This window comes from Aulonocara stuartgranti (genome assembly GCF_965226115.1).
Source record: "Aulonocara stuartgranti genome assembly, chromosome: 11".
NCBI classification, from domain to species: domain Eukaryota; kingdom Metazoa; phylum Chordata; class Actinopteri; order Cichliformes; family Cichlidae; genus Aulonocara; species Aulonocara stuartgranti.
The window spans coordinates 9898228-9918333 of record NC_138947.1 but is presented as its reverse complement, the minus strand read 5'-3'; the positions used below and the strand labels follow the sequence as shown (position 1 = coordinate 9918333).

The window sequence follows — 20106 nt, the reverse complement described above, 5'->3', positions numbered from 1 at the left end:
TAACACACTGTTTGCTGCTACAACTACACATGTTTCTTTTCCAAATATTTATTTATAAGTGACTTATGTATGTATGTATGTATGTATGTATATATATGTATATATTGTACTATTCTTAGTTAGCGTATTGTCTGTCTTGTCTTAATGTTGGTTTAAAATGGAGCACTGTAACAAAAAATAATTTCCCCCAGGGATCAATAAAGTATTCTGATTCTGATTCTGATTCCATCCTATAAGGTTACGAAATGGCCCATCACTGTTACACTCTTATTCTAGTGTGCCTGCCTCTAAGTATTTGTAGGTAAATACAATTACTTTGTAATTTCAAATAAAATACATTTAATTACAGGGTAATTACACCTTTTTGTCGAAGACTGTATTATATAAAGTTATTAATTAACTTGGCTAGCAGAACTAGTGTCAGCTGTGACATGACTGAGTTGAAGTTCCAGGTTTTTAATTTGCTGGTGTCAGATTATTAATAAGGGTGATGAACACTTGTTGGAGAGACCCAGTTTTGCCCCGGCAGACCCTTGATCTTGATCTGCACTTACTGCATGCGTTTACTGTAGAAAGAGGCAAAAAAAACATAAGCAGGAAATCCAAGTGCAAAGCAAACATTTGTGTCAGAGGGAAATGGAGTCAGTGACCCTATGAGAGAAAACAAAGACACTGATCAGTTACTGTAGCTTAGCGCAAATATTTCCTTCAGAATGCTACTTTTCACTTTCATGTTTCATGTACATTTCAGAGCACGTACATATTCACTTTTGTAATCAGTACTTTAACTTCCAGGGTCTTTGTTAACACTGTAGTTCTAAATGAAGTAATGTTTGCATGCTGGTGTTAGAAAACAGACTTTACCTGTTATGAATTATCACCAAATATTAGTCTAAAAATAATGAGCTCACGATGATGAAAAGTATTTTAATACATGCACAGTTGGCACTAATGGTCAGTCCATGGTTTGACATATCATGCAGACCTGCCAAAAACAGTGCGTACAATAAAAAATCTAACAAACAAACCAAAACAATTAACACAAGCATCCTAAATAGTATCTTGAAAGCAAATAAATAATTATGAGATAAATATCCATATCCAGAATTTCAACATATATACACTGTATAAATTGAATCAGCTGTACACTATTGATGACAAAAAATGATACTCAAAATAAAATACTGCTAAAGCATGTTTTAAAATTTAAAAAGGTGAAGAATATAAAGCATAATTGTATGTACACACTTCACAATAACTACCTCAGTTTGCCTGACCCAACCTAGCAAAACAGAACAAATACTGCATGTTTAAAATTGTACAGTAGTGCTACGACACAATGCAAACAAGCAAATGGCTTCCAGTTTGTCTTCTTCTTCTCTCTTCTTATTCTTGCCCAGAAGGTGCTATTTTAATATTTGATTTTTGCTATCGCTAAATCTAACCACAAATGAATCAGGCTTCAAAGAAATCAGGTTCTTTTCTGGTGCTAAATTCTTGAACTCTGTGTATCAGAAGTGAACAACTGCTGTCAGTCTTCAAATCTCAACAGACGGATGTATGGATGTCTGCGAAATGCACCAATATTGATGAACTTTAAAGCCCAGTACAGAGAAGTACCAGTATGAGTCTGTGGCTTCATTTAACTGATTGTCCACAGCTAAACCACTTAAAGTTCCCTGTGCTAGTGATTTAAAAATGATTAGAAAATGATCGTTATTTTAAACACCTATTTTTCATGGGATTTGGCACAAAGATAGACAATTATTACACATGCCAACAGAATACAGTATACTGTACTACTCTGTAGTTCCCTGCCTTAATACAATCTGTACTGTGCAAAGACTCATCATATATGCGTCACTTTGTGGTCAAATAAAACAAATACAAAAAATAAAAAATAAAAATGATATAAAAAAACTGTTAAACATGTAGCAACAGTTTCAATCTTGTTGTGCATAACACTGTGCTGATTTGCTTTGGGAAAAGCATGTCTTACATCTGACCTGGCAACAAGAAAATCTGGATTGTGGCGAACTCTGAGAGCACAGAAGTGTGTGTAACAGTGCAGACTTTTATTAGCTGAAAGAATCTTTGGTTAAATCTGATGAGCTGACCACCACTGTTTTTAGTTGATGTAAAAAAAAAACAAAAAAAAAAACAGTAGCTCTCTGAAGAAAGTCAGAAACAGTTATCAACTAGTCTTCCTTCTGTGCTCACTGTTGCTTTGTGGTGTGCTAACAGCTCAAAGAAAAGTCCAGGACAGTGAATCTACACCCATTGGTTGCATTTGTTGTAAGTTTGTATTAGAAGGAAGCATTTTTCCTGCAAAGCAATCGTTTCTTTTTGTAAATTTTCGTTGTTAAATGACGTCTAGACTTGCCTTAAACTGTGTGATTTTGCTTTAGGTGCTTAAAATGTCATGTTTTTATTAATCTGTTTTAGCCGCCTGCTCCTGTCTCTGGTAAATAATCTCCTGATCAAATAGCGCCCTCCTGTGGTTGGTTAGGGTCTTGTAGCCTTTGTCCTGAGAGTTAGATGAGACAGCAGTAAGGTTGTCCCTTGGCACAGTATGAAGGAGGGTCAGAGTTGTTTTCTAAGATCGAGGCTCCAGCCTTTGTGACAGTTCAAACAGAGTCTGCTGATTGTCGATGATGTGAAGATAGTCAATGTAGGCTCGCACCTCTGAGCTGCTCTTCTGTGTTATTCCATTTCCTAGGATGAATAGAAAACGTGTTACTTTTCTGGGTGAAATGGATTTTGTTGACTTTCTTAAAGCCATTGTATGAAATCATGTAAGGCAATGTGCTGGTGCGAGAGGATCATGAATGTAAGTGACTTTGCTCACTGATTTTGTTATTTGCCTTGCAAAAACTGATGATGACAGCTTTAAAAAATGATGTTTCATCATTGCTTTTAGTATGGAAGTTTGTAGAAAAGAAATAACAATATAAACAATTTAAACACTGACCCATGTGATCTTTCTGGCACTGTCGAATGAGACGCACCATGTCTGCTATCATGTGCTGGAAGCAAAATGTGGAAACAGGCATCTTTAAACATACAGTTTTGTATTCGGTGCTGAAGCATGCCCTGCCAATTCAGTTCAATTCAATTCAATTTTATTTACTGTATATAGCGCCAAATCACAACAAAAGTCGCCTCAAGGCGCCACAAAAATGCACAAACCTACCAGCTTTTCAAAATTGACCAGGTTATCATGAAACGTCTTGTTGCCTTCATGAATGAATGTGATATCTAAAGGAGAAAAACATTTTGTTTAGTATTCTCCAGCAGGTTTGTTCTTCCATGTCAGATCTGCTTGATAGAAATATCTCCCCAGCACTCTGCTCCTAGAGTTAGATTTTCTGCAGGGGAGCTGAAGTGACAGAATAATGAGCACACCTTTCAGCAGCAGAGGAAGAAAAGGAATCTTTGGAGCCTTCATCTTCTTGAAGGAGTCCCTGTAGGCCTTGTGATTCAGCGAGGGATCCTGTGAAGACATTTTTAAAATGAATGAGTCTTATCCAGCGGGAGTGACTGTGTGTTCCTGGATGCTTTTATTAGAGACTACTAACGATCTAATGCGGCCAGATGTTTCCACTGATTTTACAAGTTCAAAGCATCTGTTTGGTTCGGCCAGTACACACCGACACAAGGGTTTATACTCTCTGTTACAGTGTGAATTCATACCATGCTCAGTAAACTTACTGTAACTGTTTCCAGCTCTGAAAATAGCCGTTTGAATTTGCCAGGAACTTTCTGCAGAGAAAATAAAAGCTGATTTCAGATACTTCAGCTAGACATATAATAATGGAAAAAGATGGAAATTATTAATTCCTTTTAGAAAAAGAAAAAAGTAAAGAAAACATCTGACCTCCCATGTCTGACTGAGGCGGCTCACGGCTGCTGTGTTGAGGCCCATTATGATCGCAAAGAAACAGTTGAGGTTCCTCTGTGCTTTACAGCTGCACACAAGCACACAGTTCATTTACTTTCAGACTTGTAACCACAAAAGTAGATGTAGTTCAACGATTTGCCACTGGAGGGTGCAGTATTCCCATATAAAACATCTCACCCTACAGGTTGAATGCTGTAATAACTTTGAACTAATAGTAGGAGAAGCCAATGTGAATACTCGGTAAGTGAATCTCTTATCACACTGCTGTGGTATGGGAGGAACAATACTAACTGGGCAGCAATCTTTATGAATTTCTTGATGAGCTGAACCCGTTTGCAGAGCGTTGGGCACAGCAGCACCTCGGTCATCACCCACAGCTGGATGTCATTGCATCGCTGCAGCAGGAATTCTAAAGCTGTCGTGTGGTTGCTGCCAGCGTGGCGGTTGAAGGTGAAATAGACCAGCTCTTGCTGTAAAAAAAAAAAAAAAAAAAAAAAAAGAACATTTACTGAACATTAACATCTTTGAAGGATTCAGTATGAAGAGAAGAATTTTTGCAAGTTCAAGTTGTGAGACAAACCTCGTGCACTGCATCAAAAATTGCCCAGTCAAAATCAGTGAGTGCAACAGCGACATCCCAGGTGTTCAAACTCAGCATGTGAGCTGTCCTCTGCTGCAGCTCTGAGTTATCTGTTAAAGGGTTCTGCAAAGAAAAACAAGCAAAAAAGGTTCAGATTTTCCTTTAAAACCACAATGCCCTGAACACCGACATAAACATTTAGACATTTTTGCAGACACTGAATAAGAATTAGTTTTGCCTCAATTTAAATACTAAAAATTAAAAGTCTCTTCGCCGGTTTTTAGGTATCATATATAAAAATGCATTTTTTTTCTACTCTCAAGAAAATGCATATTTAAAGTTAAAGTTAAACATAAAAATATTATTCCTACCAGGACTTCACTAAGGTCCTTCCTGCACGCATGCAGCCTCCCCACTGACCGTAAAGAACTGGAGAAAACTCGGTCCTGAGGCTGCAGGAGGAGTCTGCCTGCAGGGGAGAAAAGAGCATAAACAGCAGAATACCATTAGAAATCTGTCTGGCAGCATGTACGCAGCTATCACTGGTTACAGATAAGACTCTGTGTGCCAAGCTCCACTTTGAGGTAGCCTGACACTTTAGTGACTGATAACAGATGCTGACTCCATATTACTTGACTCCCTAGGAGACATCGAAGTCAATTATGTTGATTGCAATCTCTCACATACCTATCTGGGCTCAGTATCAAAATGAATATAGAAAGAAACATCAAATATGACAAAATGTTAGAAAAAAAAACTATAAATGAGAATTTTTTGGTTGGATTCACTTGTCTCCTAAGAGGAAATGATCACTAAAATCAATACACAGTTGTTCTGAGAGATCACCATATCCTGATATGAGTGCTCTCTTTGATAGGGAAACAGACGGACTCAATGGTGTTGAAGAATATGAAAATGACTGTAGCCGTCATAGTGCTTAAACTCATATGACAGAATTTGGACCAATGCGTTAAACATAAAACACAAAAGAGAACAGAGACTTGTTCTAGTAGGAAGTGGTGGCCCAGCACCTCACTCAAACACTTGTGAAGCATTTTCCTTTAATTTGTCACACATTTGCATTTAGAGTAAGTAGTCTCATAGCTAGTTCTGGATTACTCTAATATTCAACTGTAGTGCTACAGTGTTAAGTTGTGAGTTTCAACATTGAAAGTATTGTCATTATTGCTATGCAATGTTCTCCAACCAGTTAGAGAAAATACTATTTACCTCCAGGATAAGTGACACCCACGAGTACCAGCTCCTCCTGGGAGACATCCATCCTTTCTGCCACTGCCTGCACCAGCTCCTGTGCCACCACCCCGGACTGGACCCTCATACTTAGGTATGAGTCCATGGTTATATACACATGACACAGCACTGGCAAAGGGAAAAAAATAATTTCATTAAGTTGTAAGATCTGTTAAAAAGTGCAGCCCACTGCCCATATAGGAGGTTAACATGAAATCCATGCCTCTATCAGGCACAGCAGAGATCCATTGACCTGGGATCTTCTGGTCCCATTAGGTGGGTCTTGGGAAGTTGCCCACTGACCAAGTTTGCACATTCTGGACACAGACTAAGAAATTCAAATCATCTGCTTCGGTGTATTTTGGCCAACTGAATGACCAAATGAAAGACCCACTTTACGACCCACTGAATGGCCCACTGAACTGAATTTGGTGATGAAAAATGTTTGTTATGCTAATTTAAGAGATGTTAAAACAGACCAATTTTGGCCGGGAACACTAAAGTAAGGGGGTGACGTGACCACAACTGGAGGCTTATTTGAATGAACTAGCTCTTTAAAAGGAATATAATCTAAAAACTTTTTTCCCCCTTACTGTCTGTCTCCTTTTACTACATGTTTTCATTACAAATCACCTTTTAACTGTGCTTTTGAGAGGTGCTATAAACATTTAATCTTATTAGGCTATTATATGTCATAAGTCAGATATTTGCACTCCCAAATACCTCATTCAATCCCTGGAAAGATTCCCATTGTTGTACAGTTCAGACTAAAAGTCTCCTTTTTTCTTACTTTGGAAACAACGTATGGCGGGAGGAATGTGTGAAGAATGAAGCTTTTTTTTTTTTTTACGACTTACCATCCTTGGTCTCCCTCTGTGTTGCCCTGGACTGGAGCCCGTTCTCTTTCAGACTCAATTGGTGGAAAAGTGCTTTGCTCTGAAAGAGAGGAAATGCGTGGATTTTGAGACACGCTCTTACTGCCTGAGAACATCATGCATTTCGGTGGAACAACGGAACAATGTTCTTAGGAGGAAATGTGACTACAATAACCCCGACACCCGAAACGTCAATTGGGAAAGCCAGCTCATGTTGTATAAAATCTTTTATTTCTTAGCCTTGTTCACTTACCTTTCTTTGAGGGGAATATTCCACAGTACTGAAAAAAGGAGAAGAAGAAACAAATCACTAAAGTGCACCACAGTGTAATTAAACATTTACAAAAACAATCGTTGTACTTTGTCTTAAAAACTGATGATGATGATGATGATCCGTGGACCGCAGGTAGTGTCCGTAGTACAACAACGTAACGACCCATGCAGTTTATATAATCAAGGTAAAAGGAATCCATGTATACTCCTCTGCTGTGTTGAGTCCATTATTTAAGCTTGGTGTCAAGGACAGATTAGAGTGCTTGGTAGATTTTAGATCTTCCAGTGTGATACTTTCATTTAATCACCCTATTCCCATGGGTTAGTCCTGGTTTGATGGATAGCCCCGTGTCTATTATCATCCCTCAGCTTTTCCTGGGCTCTGCATCACAAAAGGCATGTTGGCACAAAGCCTGCCCGCAGGGATCTCCTCTCATAGGCCAGCAACGACTGTGCACTAATGAAAAACCTGACTCCCCCTGCCATGTCAAAGCACCGCTTGTGATCTAACTAGCTCTTTTACTCCTCAAAAAGCCGAATCACCAAAGAAGTCGATTAGCGGTGAATTATAATGGCACATGATTGGAGAGTGCAAGAAAACAAACAGTCTTTTTCCCCCAGCTTAACCTTCCCTTTGCACAAAGGCCAGATGGAAGTTGATGGGAAGCTTCTTTCTATGAAAAGAATGACACTTTTTTCACTCTGCAGCAGATTTCCACACGGCAGTCAACCTTGTCCTCCCCTAGGGTGGGACTGATTGTGAAAAGCTCCTAAATAGAAGAGTATGTCAGCCGGTAACACCCACGCAAAATCGGCTGCTTTATAAGAGTGGGTGTTGTGGATTTCCCTCCGTGCATATAAACGGGAATGAGATGCGGTCAGATAACTGTAGGAGGCTCGGGTTGAATCATCTCCACTGGTTTTAATGGGCATCAGGCAAGAGCAGCCTCAGGGGAAAAGATGTGACTGGAGGCTGACGAAGGGCAAGGGGCGCATGGGTGTGGCAATGTGTCTTGTGACTCAGGGTTGTACCATCAAAAGCAACATGATGTTTATTTTTATCAACGAAAACACTAAAGCTACTCACAGATTCCAGTTTCAGAGCAACAAAACTGTTGAAATTCATCTTTGATTGAATCTATGTATACATTTAGCAGATCAAGCATGTTTTATTTAATGGAGAATAAATACTGGGTTATTCATAATGCCTTAGTCTGCAATTATAAAAGGTTTTACATGATTTCATATTCTTTTATATATACTTATATTTATTTATTGGTATCTGTGCTTCGTAGCTTCCACAGCACTGTGAATATTCATTTGATTGGACTGATACTGTATATTGTGTTCTGAATATTGCATAATGATTTTATGACTCAACAAATCTGAAACCATACTGATGCGTATCACTGTGTTTGCAATTATTCTCATGTGTTTGGCCCAATCACAGTCAGCTGGCTAGAAATAGAGTCTTGTAAACAAGTGGTGGGACAAAAAGTACGTGCGTGCTCTTCGAGCTTTTTTCTTTTTCTCACAGAAAACATTTGTGGCTTCTTATTTCTCAAACTTCTTATACATCCTCAGTTCTGGACATTTGAGATGAAGACTTCTGTGCCATTCATATGCATACCAACCCAGAACACTGCAATTACTTTTCAGTTTCTGAATGGATTCATTGATAAGCATCTAAAGAAAGACACCAAGGGGAGAAGAAGCCCTTTCTTCGTATTCAAAGAACAGTGTGTGTTCCAGTTTGAATCCTTCAGCAGTCACAGATCTTACTAGAAATTTTCCACACCCAGGCCTGATGAGGTTCGTTTCCATTTAATAGAATTTGAAAGTATGTCTGTATTAAACTATAGTTCTCTTTCTGTTTCCACCAAATGAGGAACAAATATATGAACTCACTGTCTGCGATGCAGGTGGTAGAGTTTCTGCAGCTCCCCCACATCCCTCTCCAGGGCCGGGTGCTCATAAAGATCATCCAGCACACAACGATAAAGAGTCTGGAAGGAAATGTCAATTTTCATTTCTCCCATACAAAGTTCACCTCCCACCCAGTTTCCACCCTTTTCCGTTTGCACAGTGTGTCCTACCTTCATGAAGAGCTTGACATGCTCGTCTTCTCTCAGGAAGTCTTTGCAGAGCAACATCCACTGCGACACCAGGTGCAGGAGTTTCTGCTTCCTCTCCAGAGCCTCCTTCCGATCCTCTTTCCCTCTGTGTCGCTTGGTGCAATAGGTGGGACTCGGTTAAGGAAGGGAGATTATTTTTCATGTCTGACGTCAAATGCACAGCACAGCGAAGCATGGTGCATGATATCGATTTAGTAAAGGGGCCAAGAGAGTCAGTTATATGAATAAGATGAGTGAAGTGGAACAGCTTTAAGAAGGTAAAACATACTTTGTTTTTGAATAAAACATCTAATTCAGGATCCTATAAAAGCCTATGTGTTCAAGGATATTGTCCCAGTAGAGCTTGGCATAAATCGCTTGTAGACATGAATACTGGGTAGGTTAGCAGGAAGTCATCTAGAAGTGTGTCTGTAAAGAGAAATAAAGATCATTTCATGGAAACTATAACTTCAGAAAAAGCAAAAAAGACTTTACACATCCCATTACATCAGTCATAAGCCACGGACGCATATTTCAGACATGAGATACACGGCCTTCTCACTGCTAAATCAGTGATATTCTGCCACCCAGACACGGTCCACTTTTGCCTTGTAGGAGTGCGACCTTTACCAAAAAAATGAGCAGAATTCCTCAATTAAGCACGAAGCTGACACACTCAGATACTGTTAGATTAATGGAAAGGAGTGCATGCTTGGAAGGGGCTTTATGGATATAGCCTTATGAGCTTCATTCAGTGCTACAAGATGCTGGAGGGCATGCACTCAAGTGACCTTGACAACTGTATGATTAATGTCAGCTGAGCGCTACGTACAGGAGAGCTTTACTAATTGCGATGGCTTCCGTTTTCCACTTTAATAATGTGAGAAGAAGAGCTCAGAAGAGGCAAACAATATGCTAGCGGCCTTTTCTTGCACACCATTTTTTACTTGCACTATCTGCAGTCTCACACATTTGCTACTGCAGGCTGTATCAGTAAGGATAAGCCAATAATGTTAATGTGTCAGGTGACTCTCTCTGACCTGTAATGAAGTCAATATTTTCATTGTTATTTTCTCGCTCACAGACAGGAAATTTGATGTTTCTGCTGTGCAATCATGCAATTGTGTTTACAAGCAGTACTTTCTGCCACGGTACCCTTCTACAACCTCTTACCAAGGTTTAAAATGAAAAAGTGTTCCTGTAAATAGATGACACAAAATGGATGCACGCTCTGCATTTGCGTACCTGCAGTTGCATTTTCAAGAAAGACAGCTGATTTTGCTTAATGGGATTTCTTTAATGATCACAGATGAATCTCTCCCAAATTGTGGCCAGCGATTCGTCTGAATATCCTCAGGAACCACTAACCAAAACTGTCATAAAAAGATACACACAAAAGAAAAAAAATTGTCTAAGGCATAATGTGAAAGAAAAGGACACTAACTCTTAGACATAATGCCCAGCCACAACCAAAAAGCTTTACAAATCCTATTAGAGCCAACCGCCTTCCAACCCCTCTGTAAGTGTGCCTCACACCCAGAATTGTAAATTCTTCTTTTTAATTTCACACTGGCTTCCCAACGTCTTTGTGTACGTTCTGGTCCACAGGACTCCCTGACATCATTATGTTAATCCAAGCAGAGCAGCTGTGGACACATCACTCACTGCTCATGGGCGGTTACATATGCACATCTTCTATAAAAACACACCTTAACACAAAACCAGAAAACGACAGGAGAGATATCACAACCCACCCACATGTACTGTATCTACTTGCACACACACACACGCACACTGACTGACTGCATACTACTCACTCACACTGCTGCCTACTGCTGTATTTTTTCAGAGCTAAGCTGAAACTGAAACGCTTTCTCATGAGTAAAAGCTCACATGCCGCTCCCCAGACTGTACAGTCTGACGGTTTCTTTTTTGAAGTTGGAAAACAGACCTAGAGGTCTGCAGTTTTCAATTGGAATAGAGGGAAAAAAACAAAGCGGCAAGATTTAACCCAAACAAGTTAGCAGAAGATGTATTTGCTTCATAAAGGGAAAGACATTGTGTGTGAATTCTGCCGTTTGAATGAAGTTTAGCAAGCGGTTGGGTTGTTTTCTGGCTCCAGTCAGTCATAAAAGTCAGTCAGTTTTTAATATTTCACAGTTAGAACTTGTAGTTGACGTGTACTACCATGTATCATGTTGCTTTCAGACACACAAACCAAAACAAATTTTGTCTTCCTTTTAGCAGAATTACATAATTGATTCACTAAACTACCTTGTCAGTGTCATCAATAGGCTTGTCAATCAATCTGCACGTCTCTTTTGCATTTCAACAAAGCTGATCAATGCAGTCTTTGAAATTTGCATGTTAATGTGTCACTTGCAAGCTTGGTAACCACCAGAAGGCATTAGTTTAGCATTTAGAAAGCTTTTACATGTTCTGTTCTTTCACTTTCAGTACAAATAAACATCTCTCCACATGGTGCATTGGCAAAAGAGATAGGACATCCTCTCATTAAGGGCACAAATGTTCTGTTGCATGATTTTCAATGCTACCAGCGAGCAGTATGATCTGTGCAGAGCAAGAATCAATAGCTGCACTCAGGGATTGGGTACAGGAAAGAAGGCAATGCTGAAGACTTGTGAATGCTAATCACAGTGCTAAGAAAACACTTGCACATCAGACATCCACTGATTGCTGCAGTGGTTCACACTTGCTTTCCCTCAAACATGCCTGCGGTGGTTTCAGAAAAGTGCCATCTCTCGCAAAAGAAGACAGAAAGCTTTGCATTCCTAATGTTGTTTAAACATGGACGTGAGTGCTACCATAATGAAATAAAAATGGCTTTCTAATGCGATGTACTGTATATAAAATCATCAGCTTATCTGAGCCATCCAAGAGAGACGAACCAAAACGCAGCAGCTCGTTGAATGTTGGAATAAATCTTGTTTGGAGAAAAATTGGAAATCTGATTCTATGAGATGATCCTCAGCAGTAGCACAGAACGACAAGGAGCCAGCAGCAGTCAGATTATTAAACATCACTCAGTGCAGATCAATTGCTGCTCAGGACTCATCCTCCTGAGGTCTCTGGCTCTTTGACCCTGGGATACCACTCAGCATCATGCTCTGCTTCATGGCTCCCTATGGAGCATTAACTTCTATACACTCACTGCAAGTTGTACTAATGGTGAACGATGCATAAACAACACAAAGCCCTTCTGGGCCGATGGATTTATTATACTCTAAATGAACAAAGAATAGAATGGCTAAACTATTTGTCTTAGTGGCTGACTTTATGTTTAACTTCATACCAGAATAAAATATTCTAATAAAGCGATAAAAATACGACACTCAACATAGTCTATAACTCTATTGCATCCCTGATAAGACATTTGATCTCCAGTTAGTCATGCCTCCATCCCAATGAGAGATCATCTGTTACCACCTCCATATCCCAAGAAAACTGCAGCTCCTCTCCTAATCTCCTTATGCCCACTTTCTTTCCTCTTCCCCGCTCTTTTCATCAATCTTTCGTCTCCTTGCCTCACAGCTCTCAATTGTCATTCCTCATCCAGTTATCTTTTCAGCTTCAGAAACAGAGGGTCTCCTCTGCCTTGGCAACAGAGCCAAATTATCAAGTACCTGCTTGGATGAGAGGAAATGTGTTGATTTTTTTATTGCTGTGAGGCTGGACTGCATGTCGTGCAGACCATTTACAGCCTCACTGAAAAGATATGAGAGACATTTATCTCTGTCATGGCTTTTAAATGAATGCTCTTAAACTTAACATCATTTCGGCAATCACAGCACATGATTAACCCAGTAATAATGCCCAGAGGGAGAAGCTGTCCCAGCTTTATCGGTAAGAGAAAGGGTGGGGAGGGCAGAAAGTAAAACAGAAAGTGAAGGTAGCTCATTTACTCTTTCTCTTCTCAGTCACATAAAGATACATATGTGACTTCTACATAAAGGTAAAAAAGACTTTGTGTTTTTGCTTTCTAATATCAAAGAAACGCTTTATGTCAGACACAGGTAAAGCCAAAAGAGGGTGAAATGATATGAAAGCAGTATGCTGACCTGACTCTTTGCCCTGTGTTATCCCTCGGTCCTCGTCCAGCGTTAGGTCATTCAGCAAGTGCTCCAGGATCTTCTCGGGAGTCCCTGACACTACCATGTACCTGTCAGACACAACAGAGTCATTGGACGAGTCCTCCTCAAAAGAAGAGAGAGACCGGCTGCTGCTCCATTCCTCCTCTCCCTCTGTGCCCTCATCATCTATGTAGCGAAAGTAAGGGACATCAAACGTGGGCATTGTCACCGGCTCTGCCCGGCTGGTGCTGTCACTGCTGCTCTTTTCCGAGCCCTCCTCATCCTCCTCGTCCTCCTCCTGCTCCACCAAGGCAGCGTGTAGCAGCCTTACCTCCTCCTGCTGCTGGTTCGGGGGCTGTGGCCGAGATCCCATCCTAGCAGAGTCCCCTTGCCCTTATGCCGGCAATGTTGCTGTGGTTACTGCTGCATGACCCCTTTACCCATCCCTCTATCCACCTGCACCTGCTAGAGCCCGTAGTCCACAGAGGTATCCCAGTATGCTCGCAACTACAAAAAAAACCCCTCTCCAGTTACTTGAATGGGAAGGCTGACAGCGCAGCTTTGCCTCACAGTCCCATGCTGCCTACTTGTATGTATTTAATGTAGTCATTTATGTGCACGGAACTGTGATGTAAGCATGCCTGAGTGAGTGAGTGTGTGATCCGCAGAGGGGGAGAAGGAGAGTGATTATAGGGAGAGCGCTGAGGGAGCGAAACATATAGTGAGAGAGGGAGGGAATCTAGGAGGGGAGGGGAGTGGAGAGGCTTACCTCCTGTTTCTCGCCTCCTCTCTCCCTCCTCCCCTCGCTGATGCAGAGAGCTGCTCTGACGACAATCTTTGGAGAACGAGCACATCGTGGCCCCTCTCTCTCAGACACAAGCGGACTGCCTCGTCACTCTGGGGCTGGGGAGAGAAAAGCAGGAGGGAGGGAGGGAGGGAGGGAGGGAGTGTGTTATCACCAAGGAGATTCCCCTGTATTTTCTCCCACTCGCACAAATCACCACTGATTTCCATCATAATACTGCACTGTAAGTGAAAGAGAATTTCCATATATCATTATTCAGCCCTTATCACTGGAGCCCATTCAGGGATTAACATAAAAGACTATTTTAATTATTGATTTATGTGTAGCGCCTATTAAATCACGGTTGGCGACTGAAGGCAGTCTATTTTCAAGCTGTCACATGGTTCAACTTTGCATAGTAACAAAGGTTTTGTGGTTTGGAGTTTAGCATAGACCCCCGATTCCCTTGCCAGGTACTTGTCCTATTACCACCACGACATACAAGCAATGATAAATTCATCTCCTTTTTGTCAACAAACAAAACAAGTATTTTTTTTATTTTATTTATTTTATTCATGCTTTCACATGTATAGGGCAATATCTCTGTTTCTATTGCTGGGCATACTGGACAGCCTAGACATTCTCTTAAAGTATCTAAAATCTAACTTAACTAAAGTCGACATCTTAAACCAAAAAGGATTACTAGAGTGTCTCTGAAGTATAAAGATGGCTGACAGCTGCTTGACAATGGAGTAGCCTGGATCAGTGATATTGGTCTTAATGAGATCTTCACTGTATGTTGCATACGCATGCATCCTGAATTAGGCCCCCTCCCCTCACTTTTCACCCATCCTCCCCTTCTCAGCCATCAGTCACTGCAACACAAGCCTCTGTTCATGCAATTAGCTGGGTAGACATGCTGGAAATGGTTGCAGTTTGTGGCCCTAATTGCCTTTTGCCAGAGAAGCATTCAGGGTCGTTCAGTTAAGCATGGCTTCCTGGCACTATTAACGCTTGTCAAGGGATCCGTGGACATAAAGACACACTATAGATGCACGATACATATGCAAATATATGCATTTAGATACAAAATATAACAAAACAAAGACACACAAACATAGTGTGTCTTTCATCATTATTATTGCATTATCCCACTACAGTAGTTTAGATTGGTGGTACTTTTCCAGTCCTGTGTTGTCTGACTGACTGAAGAAAACTTTAGATATCTGCTAAAACTGCAGTAGCAATTACGTTTTCCAATATTACATAGACAGGTGCTCTCAAGCAGTTTCTACGTTGCTGAAGAAGCATCGAGACTTAATTGTCTTACTACTGGACTAAGGGGCATGGAGGATGACAAAAATGGAATGAAGAAAAAAATCTCATTGAAGCGAAGCTGTTCCTTTCTTCCTGTGGTTCTAGCTTTATCAACATGTGGCATACTGTGTCTGTTAAATTCCTTTAAAGTTAGAAAAAAAAAAGCACACTTTTTTGTCTCACCAAGCCTGGCAGTACAGCACAGTTGATTCTTGACTATAATTAACATAATATCTCAGTGTATGGCTAATGGGTCAAACAGCAAATAAGACTCTTCACAATTAATTATTGATTGTTTCTTGGCTGCTTCAGACTACTGCTTAGTGTGCACTGTGCTTTGTGGTTACCAGTGTTCCTATACAAAAAACAACCAGGCGTCTAGAGTGGATCATTGTAAGGAGACAGCAGGGCACCGGGCCACTCAGTTTCAAACCTAGCCTTGATCTGACCTTGCTCAAAGTTACGGAAGCCTTTCAAACATGGACGCCATCAGCAGAAAAGCAAAAATAATTTTCAGGCCTCTGCACAAAGTCACGTCCCCCTAAGAGCTTCACTGTCCCATCTATGGCTCCAGATCTATTCTGCTGGCTAGAGAGATGTGTTTTATGTATGTCTGTGTGCATCTGACATGCATGGTATGAAACACTTAAAGTGCCCTGGAAGGTCTCAGTCATGACAAAGTGCTGATTTGTCTTAATTCCTCCCAAGCACCAGTGTGGATTACACAGGATGGGAAGAAGAAGACGGGATCCATATACGAGTGCTGTTTTCAAATAAACATCATCTCTAACAGACGCTTGATGTCATTCATATTTCATGTGTGAGGTTTGAAAAATAAACAGTGAGCAAGGGAGGTGCACATTATGTAACATCAAGGTAATAAGAGTAAGACAAAATGTGTTCAACAGAAAAGATGAGAATGTGTTGCTATCTGTTCCCCATAAACTGAAATTAAAGAGGCTATAAAAGATAGAAAACTGTAAAAGATCTGCAACCTCTGGATCCGAAAAGCAAATAAATGCAGAACCTAGTGTTAAACATTGCATTTGAAAAACCTCTGGTTGCAAAGAGAAGTCAAATTGTACAGAACTCCTGTTGACTTGAGGTATGATCTCAGTAAACATAGTCTTGAGTAATCTTTAGTCTCAATCACTATTTTTTTAGCTGTAATAAAGCATGGACTTCTTTTATTGTCTCATTTAAAGCAAAATATGATGAGTGGCTATAAACTATAACGCAATATGTTTTAGGTTAAAACAGAGTGCCTAACATTCACAGTCTTTCTGCATCAGAGACTCTGACATGCAGCACTCTGTATATTAAGCACCCCTTTTCCCACCAGCTGGGATTTAACTGATTCCTAAACACTTTGATGTCTGTGTTTAGATATCTGTATGAGTCACGTTTTACAGCACTAGCAGCATCATTAGATTACTTATAAGATGAGGAACACTAGAGAATCATCTCACATAATGTTAATATTTCCAGAAAATGTCAAGTGTTAAATGTACTGTGTATTCTACACTGTAAAAATAAATCGTGATATAAAAGTATTTTACTGTGTATTTTATAGTTTTGTACTGTTCTTCTAGAATATCATTAAATTCACATAAATAGACTGATTTTACATTTCAAATGTAAATTAACGTAAAATCACTGTAAATGTAATAAAACATAATTTTCCTGTTTTTTAAATGTATCTGTCTGTACATATGCATATTTAGATTGTTAAAATACATTCACAAATGTATCATAATTTCACAAATATTTGTCCGTTATTTGAAAGACTGAACTGTTAAATTCAAATGTAATGCTATGGAAAAATATATAAAATGATTCGTATAAACTTTTTTTACATCAAATAATTACTATTATTGTTGTTATTTAGGGTGATCATGGCTCAAGAGTTGGCAGTTCGCCTTGTAATCAGAAGGTTGCTGGTTCGAGCCCCGGCTCGGACACTCTCGGTCATTGTGCCCTTGGACAAGACGCTTCACCTACCACCTACTGGTGATGGCCAGAGGGGAATTGTAAAGTACTATATGAATGCGATCCACTGTTATTTAAACCAACTGTTAACTGTATATCTCTGTACATTTAAGTATTATTCATATTGCCACATTCATTGACCTTTTTTATAGGTAATTTCATTGTTTAATCACGTTAAATTGTTCCTAATTTAATGTTTAAAAGCACTTGAAAAAGGCAAAATCCGATGTAAAATAAGGGCAACAAACTGTATTGTCATTACTGAAAATAATGGGAAAATTATTTTCTGTTATTTTATGGTATTATTTTGGCGCCCCAGCTGCTGGAATATTACTGTTTTTTTAGGATTTGTTTTTTTTTTACGGTGTAGTGTTAAGTGTACTTTACCATACCTGGCTATTATTTCTGGCATTATAAATGACACACAGACATATATACTCAGCCTTTTTTACAGTCATAATTTGACAAACTTTGCATATGTACAATATTGTGCAAATCATTGCCAAGCTGAAAAATGAAGCCATTGCCAATCAGACATTTCCAGATGGTGGATCAAAATCTGACTGTACTCATTTTCATAATTCCATCAGGTTTGCTAAGATCCCCCAATGAGAACCAACAGCTTGTATTGCAGGAGGGCATAGGCCCAGAAGGGAACTGCATTAGGTGTGGTTCTATTCCTGAATTCAGGAATAAATTTTCATTAATTTAAAATTGCTTCTGTGGTAAGTTTCTGTTGAGACACAAGCACTGATTCATTCCTTGAGTTCTTTATTTATTTATTTATAATTTATAGGTCAGTGTTAGGGATTGTTCCTTCTAAAAATGGTCAGGAACAGGGACTGGACTGAAAAATGAAAATGAGTGAGAAAACAACCAATGTCCAAAGAAAGCCTGAGAAACTATTGCTCAAGACCACTTTTAAAAATTACTAAAAAGTCTTGATCCTTGGAAACAAATATAAAGAAATGAATGGTGGCTCAGTACTGTGCTCAGTATGTCACTAAAGAAACAAACGTAAAACACTGTTGTTATGTAGCTCTAACATTTGATCATCCACAGACTGGCAGCAGCTGCAGGCGACAGGCTGTTACTGAAAGTGCACGGTGATAAGGAGAGCTTGCCTCATGGTGGAGAAAAGGTCATGACGCTCGGGAATCCACCCTGAAAACATACAATGTCTTGGCATGATGACTTGCGTCATTTCTTCCTGCAATTGTTCAGCAGGTCAACGCACAGACACAGCTGGCAGGAAGAGAGAAGCTGAACCCACCATAAAGCTAGCCAATCAGATTGCTCCTATACAGGTGATGTAATAGTTTTAAAAGTGTGGAGGCTGACGTGCACATACAACACTTCTTGTTGTATTTGAATTTCTTTTTACCCACGTTTTGAACAGCATCCCAACTTTTTGAGAACTGGGGTTGTAAACACAGGCATAGTGATTCATCTTATAGATACAATCTATTTTGACATCTATTCTTGCGTCTAAAATGGTCTTTTTTCTCATATTTAATGAGACACTTCTTGCAATCTGCACATAATTTAAGTGGCAACACTAATCTTTAGATAAGGTGGAGACACTATAGAACGTAAGGAGACCGATTAAAAAAAAACAAGACTGCAAATTCACTTCAGTTTGATTAATGGGATGCTACACAGACTGCAATGCTTGCATAAAACACTGCAGTATAATCCTGAGTGAATGTAACTAAGGATGCAGACTCCACTTGCTTTCACTCATGGGGAAAGCTTGCTAACAGAGTCGGATTTATAATTAAATAAAGTGGAGCATCAAATATGTTGAACTAAAGCTGCGTTTTCGTTTCGATGCATTTACATGCTGCAACAAACAAAAGTTGTAGAAATATCTGCTCTGTCTGCCGATGTGTCATGTATCTCACCTCACTTGTCCTTTCTGGGTTCTTGCTGTGGTTTTGCAGAAAGCGACAGCCATCCTTGGCCAGTCTCTGGACCATCTCCAGTCTGGACAGGTCCTCCTTGTCATGCAGGATGCTCTTGTTCCCATGATGCAGCCCAGGGGACACAGAGAACATGTATCTGAGGCCACAGTCCCACGACATTGCCGACTGATTACTGGCTGCTGGCTTTCCACCAGGAACAACAGCAGAATTCCTGAACATGGGCTTACACAACTCGTAAAAAATGCCTAACAGAGGTGAGCAGCTCAAGAATGAGTGTAGGCTATATGTACGAGTTGTGAATTTCTGTCTGAGTAGATTCCAGTTGCTGTACACCTCAGTCAAGTCTACAGGCGCATCAGTTGAACTCCAGGTATCGCTCTGTGTGGTTGGCTGTACTGAGAGTGAATGACAGAGTTCTCCTCTCCGTCCTTCTGGTGCTTTTCAGCACCCGGGCAGGGAGGGAGTGAGTTAAGGACACGGTGGGTTCAGGAAACATCTGGTGAGCCAGACAGACCCAAAAAGGAAGTTTAAAAATCTCCCGAAAGCAGGAGAGAGTTAAGATTCAGGATAGGGCAGGGTACTTCACACTAGAAGGTCAAACTCTTGTTAGGGTGGAGATGTACTACGTGTGAGGCAAACAATACTTAACCGCTTTATTTTCAGTTAGGGTGAGGTAATGTAATGGCGCCCATAAGAAGCTCGTAAAGTCAGAGCAAAAGCTACAGATCTGTCACAGAAAGTTACTGACATATTCAGGTGGATGTGTAAACATCAGAGCATTTACCTGCTGTATATAAAGTGGAGCAAGCATTAGAATTTTGAGTAATCAAAACTCTTTATCACTCATCTAGATAGCTGCTGATTACAGTGAACAGTGAACAGAGTTTCCAGTTTTTTATGTGATATATTGCAAATTGAGGCTGGATCTCGGGGAGTTCATCAGACAAGAGATCAACTTATGCTGGGAACTTACAAACGGCTTCATTTAACATTCGGTATTCTGTAA

General features: G+C 40.0%; 1 protein-coding gene across 1 annotated transcript; it reads right to left on the bottom strand.

The window, feature by feature from the left end:
* Positions 1 to 912: 912 nt before the first annotated feature.
* On the bottom strand, positions 913 to 19552 carry rapgef5b (Rap guanine nucleotide exchange factor (GEF) 5b). The gene is made up of 18 exons (XM_082551937.1): positions 19080 to 19552; positions 13855 to 13988; positions 13074 to 13174; positions 9345 to 9423; positions 8977 to 9121; positions 8789 to 8886; positions 6861 to 6888; positions 6590 to 6668; positions 5712 to 5861; positions 4853 to 4950; positions 4482 to 4604; positions 4193 to 4371; positions 3878 to 3968; positions 3712 to 3762; positions 3406 to 3493; positions 3194 to 3258; positions 2972 to 3026; positions 913 to 2715 (listed from the first exon to the last, which is right to left on the bottom strand). The coding sequence occupies exons 1-18, from the start codon at positions 19317 to 19319 to the stop codon at positions 2597 to 2599; spliced, it is 1923 nt and encodes a 640-aa protein (XP_082408063.1). The 5' UTR covers positions 19320 to 19552; the 3' UTR covers positions 913 to 2596.
* Between the last annotated feature and the right edge of the window lie 554 nt (positions 19553 to 20106).